Genomic DNA, 6,764 nt, shown 5'->3' on the forward strand with positions numbered 1-6,764 from the left:
TCGGTAATGTATAATAACCCTTTGGGCAAGAAACTGAATCCCCGCAGCAGCCACCGGGAAAATAATTACTTTCATATCAAAACTCTGCAGGAGCTGGCCGGGTCCCGTAGCCTGCAGCTCCTAACCTCGGATGGGAGGGGTGGGCACCGGGAGGCTATAAATGAATAAATTTGTTAAGCAATAAACACACACACGCACACACACAAAGAGGGCTTTAAAAAAAAAAAAAAGAAAAGGGGGGGTGAATAAAAAAAAGGAGAGGGAAGAGTCACACAGCCAGACCAGGCGGCAGAGAGTTTTAGAGCCTTTATTTATCAAAAATTTTACATATATAAATATTCTTAGACATTTTTGCATTTTACAAGGGTTTTGAGGAGTTCCGTTGTTGTCGCGGTACAGTTTGTCACACCACAAAGTCCAGCTGCTGCTAAGCCTTAACAAACAATTTTCCTTTTTTTTTTTTTTGTTTTTACCCCGTTTTCTTTTTTTTTTTTTTTCTTCTTCCCTTTAAATATAAAACCCAAAAAGCTCTAACTGATCACCTGAATCGACCTGTGATAAACTCTAAGGAGAGGACGAGCCGCTCTCTGGGCTGCGCGGGGAAGCGCTTCCCCCCGTTTCTCGGTGACGGGCGCGGGGGGCGCCGGTGTCGTTCGCGGGTGGTTTTATTTTTGCTTTCTGTTCTTTTTTTTATTATTATTATTAATTGTTTCCTGCTGCTTTTTTTTTTTTCCCCCGCCCGGTCAGTCCATGTCCACCTCCTCGCCGTCGGCGGGGCCGCAGTCCGATCTGTCCCGGGCCGTGCTGGCCTCCCTCGCCCGCACCGGCGATTTGGGCCGGGGGAAGCTGCCGCCTTCCGCGGGGGCGGCCGCCGCCGGGTCAGCCTGCGCGGCCGCGGAGCGGGGAGAAGCTCCGGCCGGCGGGGGGGGCACCGACCCGGCCGCCGAGTCCGTGGAGCCGGGGCCGGGCTGGGCGCCGGCGGGCGGCGGCTCCGCGCTGCAGCCGGGCGGGCCGGGGTTGGCGGCGGGCAGCGGGGAGTCCCGGGGGGGCTGCCCGGCCTCGGGGCCCGGGGGGGCCTTCAGGGCGGTCTGCGGGACGAGGAAGCCCAGGGGCTGGGTGATGGGGTAGAGCAAGAAGTGTCCTTTGCCGATGAGGGTGCGGGGGGCGCAGGGGGGGAGGCCGGGGAAGTCCGGGGCGGCTTTGCGGCGGGGGGGCGAGTCGGAGAGGAGGCTCTCCACGCTGAAAGGGTTGAGCTTGTGGAAGCTGCCGGCGCCGCGGGGCCCCCCCGCACCCCCGCTGCCGTCCCCCGACGGGGCGGCCGCGCAGTCCTTGTCGGGCGGGCGCTGGAGCCGCCCGCTGCCGCTTCTTTGGCCGGGGTAGAAGGGCTCTGCCGTTTGGTCGCAGGTGCCGGGGGGCGGCTCGGAGGGGGCGGCGGGGGGCGGCGGGTGGTGCGGCGGGGGCTGCCCGCGGGGCTTGGCCTCGGGGGGCGCGGGAGACAGGCCCCCCCCGCCGCCGCTGTCGCTGTCGGAGCTGGGCGTGCTGTGCAGAGAGAGGCCGCTGGGCGAGTGGAGGTGGCGGCTTTGGCTTTTGAGGAGCTTTTTCTCGTGCTTGCGCTTCTTCTTCTCCATCTTCTCCAGCTCCTTGCGGGCGATCTCCTCGGGGTCCATGGGCTCCCCGCTGCACGTCGTGGGGTGGGAGTTGTGAGCCGGCCGCCCCGGGCCCTTCTTCGTGTTCTCTTTCTTTCTCCATTTGGCCCGGCGGTTTTGGAACCAGACCTACACACCGAACAACGAGAAGCAATTAACACCCAGCGCACCGGCCCCCCGCGGTGGCCAGGGCGGAGAAGCCGGGGGGTTGGAGAGAAGCACAACTCAGGCCTCCCCCGTCCCCCCCCCTCGAGGGGCCGACGGCCCCCATCCACAGGGCCCGGCGTCTGCCAGACGGAGAGCAAGGGACGGTGTGGAAGAGGTATCCACGCTTCTTTAACGGGGTAGAAAAAAAAAAAAAAAAAAAGAAGCAAGGGGGGGGGTGCACACTCACGCACACACACGCTGCACCCTGCCCGCACCGGCGCTGCGGGGAGGGGAAGGGATAACGCATCTCCCATCCCACCCCCCCCCGGCTCTTCCCAGCGGCCGAGGGGTGCAGAAGCACCAGCCGGAGTCCCCGGCCTGCGGGGCCGGGCCCGATCCCTCCGCAGCAGTACGCAAAATGCAATAAAACACAGCACAATGAGCGGGCGGAAAGCGGGGGCGGCGGAGGTGGGGGGGGGGGGGGTCGCCTCGGCCGGGAGGAGCGGGGCCTGCGCCTCCTGCCCGTCCCGGCCGCCGGAGCGGAGGGGTCGGATCAGCCCAAAATGGGGTTTGTTCTAGATTACGGGAGGAAAAATTAAATTAAATCAAATCCTTTCCGCTGCGGCCTGCTTCGGCGGTTCCCCGGCATCCGCGGCCGCGCAGCCGGCGGGGCACACGCGTCCCCTCCACGCCCGCGGAGCTCCGGCAGCGCCGGTTCCCGGCCGCAGCCCGCGGCTGCGTTTGGAGCCGGAGCGCGACCCCAGCTCGGGAGCACCGCGGGGATTTCGGTGACCCGATCCCGGCTCCTTTCCTCCCCCCCCACCCCCTCCCCGTCCGCCCCCGGGAGAGCCCCGCCGGCTCCCGACCCCCGCGCACGGCGGCGAGGATGCTCCCGGAGCGAAGAGGGGAAAGCGGCTGGGAAAGACACCGTGAGACAAAGCTGATGGAGGAACCGCAGCAAACGGCGTCGGCTCATCCCGGGGGGACAGGCCCCACCGCACGGTAGGGGTTTGAGCGCGGATTCCCCGCACACGCGTCCCGCCCGGCCCCGCACCGCGACGAGCCGAGCCACGCCACTCCGCACCGGCTCGGCCTCGCCGCCACCGCGGTACGAAACGGCGTCTGGAGAGCCAACAGCCGACCCGCACCGCGCCCGCAGCCCCCGACTCAGCCCCCACTTGATTTTTTTTTCCTTCAGGATCAATCGAAGCAAATCGGTGGTTCCCCTCCCCACCCCGCACGACGGAGGGCCCGAGCAGTTCCTTAAAATTAAGTTGGCTTTTTTGCTGGTTTTTTTTGTTTTTTTGTTTTTTTTTTTTTTGTTTTTTTTTTTTACAAGTTCCGCACGCTCTCGATACGCCTACGAGCTTTATTGACATTCTCCGGCGTACTCCGGCCCGTGATTAAGCCTCATATTTGCATGCTAATTTTTCGCCTTTGGCTCATTTAAGAAAAATGTTTACAGTGGAAAAAAATAATTTAAAAAAAATGTTTAGGAAACCTAGCGGTGATGCCACTATTCCGGGCTCGTTTGTAAGATTAAAAAAATAAATAAAATAAAAGGGAATAATAATAAGCAAATAAACCAGGAAGGACCAGTGCAAGGCAGGGAAACAAAAGGCGAGGGCCGGGAGGAGCGGGGCTGCGGACCCGTCCAGGAGCGGGGCAGCGGGTCCGGGCTGCCGGGGCCTCCCCGGGGACCGCTGGGCGCAGGGAGAGGGCGGAGGGGACGGGAGGAGGGGGGGACACACGGTTTTTACCTGCACTCTGGACTCCACCAAGTCCAGCCTGAGAGCCAGAGCCTCTCTCATAAACACGTCCGGGTAATGACTCTCATTAAACGCCTTTTCCAGCTCCTCGAGCTGCCAGCCAGTAAAATTGGTGCGGGTTCGTCTTCTTTTACAGCCAGGACTTTCTTTGTCCGGGTCACCCGAGTCTGAAAAGGCAGAAATACCCTCAGGTCGCTGGAAGACAGGCCTTCTCCCCCCCTCCCTGCCATTCACAGGAGCCTTTTAACTTTTGTGCTCGGCAGCGTTGGTAAAAGAGCGGGATTATACACACACCTGCGCTAAAAATGGGGAGGAACCCGATCTGCCCTCGCCTCCTCCGAAAATGTACTTTACAGAACATTTATTCCTGAAGGAAGCTCTCCACAGGCACTCAGCTGGCAGAGAGAGAGAGAGAAGTTCCAATATTTGCTCCAGCCACCAAAGGTTTTATTAAAAAAAAAAAAAAAAAAAAAAAGAAAAATGAAAGCCCCCCCCTACATTCCCTTCCCCATCCCCTCCCGAGCGCTGATGTGGGCCGCAGCCCCCCGGGCACGGGCGGGCCTGGGGGCTCGCAGCCTCTCTGGGTACGTGCACCCCCAGGCCGAGGGGTTGCAGCCCGAGCTGCACCTCTCCTAACCGTTTTCCACCTGGTGTGGAAATTTAGTAATAATAACGATAAATATTTTTTTTATTATTTAGTTGAGGTGCAGAGGGGGGGGCTGCTCCAGGGTTCAGAAAAAGGATGTTGGGGCGACAGAGTGTTTTAATAGCTGAACAATAGCGGTGCCACAGGCCGGCGGCGAGGGAAGGAGAGCGCTTCCCTTCCGTGAAATATTTTTTTTTTTTTTAAGAAATACAATTACCGCTCTTCATCCCCCAAACTCCATCGATTCCCGTTATTTTTTTATTTTTATTTTTTTTTAATTGTTTAATCTGAGCCCTCCCCCCACGCCCAAGAGACGAAGTTTGGGGGAAGGCACCGGGCCGGGCCCGCTATTGTTCAGGGCACACGCGTGGCCCCGCGGCCGTGGAACGGGGGGATGCTGCCGGCGCTCGGCCCGGGCCCCCCCCACCCCTTTCTGTCCTGTCCGCCCCCTCGGGGGGGCCCAGCACAGCCGCACCCCCCCTCCCTCCAGGCACCCCAATATCTCAGATAGGGATGCAGGGGGGAGGGTGGTGTTTTCCTCGCTCCAGGCGGGGAGCGGCGATCGGGGCGAGGGGGTGGGGGGGTGGGGGACGGGGATAGGGACACGGGGCCGCTCCTACCTGCGAGCTTGAAGGGCTGGCTGTCCCCGCTCACCCCGCAGCCCGAGGGGATGAGCGGCGCCGGGTTGACCACGGAGGCGGCGCAGGAGCCGCTCAATAATCCATCGATGGAGAAGGGGACGGAGGCGGCCGCCGACTGCAGCTGGTGCCCGGCCAGCTCGTAGACGTGGTGGTGCCCGAGCGGGTAAGGGAAGCCCACCATCCCCCCGAACTGGGGATGGGGATGCTCCAGGATGCGGCTGTCCATCATGGGGGCGGCTCTAGCGCGGGGGGTGCCGGCGGGGCTGGGGGCGCGGGCGGCGGGGCGGCTGGGGCCGGGGGTGCTGCTGCCCGAGGAGGAGGAGGCGCGGCGAGGGGCTCATGCTGCAGGGCGCCCGGGCGCTTTAACTTTATCAACATCAGGCTCCCAATAATTAGCTCAGGCTGGGGGAATTTGGGACCAATAAGAAACGTTAATCGGTCCTGACGTCAGAGACGTGCCAGTGTGGGGAGCAAACGTTTTCCATATCGATTGCTAATTATACCTGACATCCAGCCTCAATAAACAATATCAGAGCTGTCACAACAAGACAAGGGGGGCTTTGATAGGAACTCCGGCCCGAGGAGGGCGGCGGGGGCCGGGCGGGAGCTGGGGTGGGGGTGCGCAGGGGGGGAACTCACGGATCTGCCTGATACCCGGTGAAATACCGAAGAGCCGGAGTTACAGACACACGCAGGCTCCCCCCCCCCCCTCCAACCCACCCTCTCCCCCCCTTGTCCCCTCCCCTCTCCAAATCACTAATAGATTTCCCTTTAAAACATTCACCAGCGTGTTGTGGGGATTTTTCACCAGAAATGCTCTACTCTCTGAACCTTTAAAGTGATGTTGCTCCAATTACAGAGAGACATTGAGCGGCAAATAGACTGATCCAATAATAGGAGATTCATCATCCGCTCTTTCCAGAGCTGTCACATTGAATTTAAAACTACAAGCCTTTTCATCTCCTCTCCGGCTCTATAACAGGGGAGAGGGGAGGGGGGCAGAGGGAAAAAATGGGGGGGGCGAGAAAAAGGAAAGGAAAAAAAAAAAAAGGAAGAGCCGTTTGCGGCGTTTAGGAGGAGATTTGAGCATATCAATCGAAATCATAATTAATGCAATCTCCTATCGATCCGGCCACGGACACCCCCCTCCCCAGCAGCAACCACAACCCTCGAATTGCGAGCGCAGCCACATCCAGGAGAAGCCTCTGTTCGCGAAAAAGGAGGACAAAAAAAATTAATAATAAAAAAAAAATAAAAATCCAACCCAAATAAAGTTCCCACCCCTCCCCTCTTACCATCGCCCCCCCCCTTCCCCCCGGAAAAGCAGCCCATCGCACACCCCGCGCTTCGCCCCGCCAGTCATTAACAGCTTCCAAACAGCCGCCAAATTTGTCCTAATTAAATTAGGGTCCCCCTAGAAGTTTTCACCCAAATAACACATCGGTGGGTTCCCCCGGTTAATAACTAAAGGGGGGGGTTCCCCGGCAAAGCGCGGGGCTGGGGACCCCAGTTTTGTGCCTTCTCCGGCAGAGCCTGCTCGGAGAAACCCCTTCCAAGCCTCTAGGAGGGAGGAAGAGCGGGGGGGGCTTGTCGCCCCCTCCCATCCCCAGCCCGCCGGGGCCGGGGGAGACCGGGCCGAAGCCCCCCGGGAAGGTGGGAAGCGAAGGGGAGCAGCAGCGTTCGCGTTTAACAAAGAGGAGAGGGAGAGAAAGAGCCGGGCTGGAAAAATCAAACAGGGGAAACTCTTTAAATCTTCCTGGGAGGTTCGTGCGGAATTAAAATCCTCCGAGTCGGGGGGTGGGCGGGGGGGGGGGGAAGAGAAAGGGAAAGAAATAAAAATAAATAGGAAGGGGAAAGAAGAGAGAGAGAGAGGGGAAGGGGAAAGAGGGAGAGACACTTTATCTCTGGAAAACAT

The 6,764-nt window shown here is 59.7% G+C and overlaps 1 protein-coding gene across 2 annotated transcripts; it reads right to left on the minus strand.

Annotated features, from left to right (window-relative positions):
- Window positions 1-316: 316 nt before the first annotated feature.
- On the minus strand, window positions 317-5,436 carry UNCX (UNC homeobox). Of its 2 annotated transcripts, XM_063345098.1 has the most exons (4): window positions 4,829-4,958; window positions 3,857-3,957; window positions 3,554-3,729; window positions 317-1,775 (listed from the first exon to the last, which is right to left on the minus strand). In XM_063345098.1, exons 2-4 carry the CDS (start codon window positions 3,921-3,923, stop codon window positions 744-746), a joined length of 1,275 nt encoding a protein of 424 aa, XP_063201168.1. In that variant the 5' UTR covers window positions 3,924-3,957; window positions 4,829-4,958; the 3' UTR covers window positions 317-743. The 2 variants fall into 2 exon arrangements, with proteins under 2 accessions (XP_063201168.1, XP_063201167.1); XM_063345097.1 differs by lacking the exon at window positions 3,857-3,957 and having other exon boundaries at window positions 318-1,775; window positions 4,829-5,436.
- Between the last annotated feature and the right edge of the window lie 1,328 nt (window positions 5,437-6,764).

This window comes from Chroicocephalus ridibundus, chromosome 8 (genome assembly GCF_963924245.1).
Source record: "Chroicocephalus ridibundus chromosome 8, bChrRid1.1, whole genome shotgun sequence".
NCBI lineage: Eukaryota > Metazoa > Chordata > Aves > Charadriiformes > Laridae > Chroicocephalus > Chroicocephalus ridibundus.

Coding starts and splice junctions, on each gene's coding strand:
- UNCX (XM_063345097.1), bottom strand. CDS start 5,078: ATGATGGACAGCCGCATCCTGGAGCATCCCCATCCCCAGTTCGGGGGG. Junction 3,730..4,828: donor CCAGCCCTTCAAGCTCGCAG/GTAGGAGCGGCC, acceptor CTGCCTTTTCAG/ACTCGGGTGACCCGGACAAA. Junction 1,776..3,553: donor TGGTGGAGTCCAGAGTGCAG/GTAAAAACCGTG, acceptor TTCGGTGTGTAG/GTCTGGTTCCAAAACCGCCG.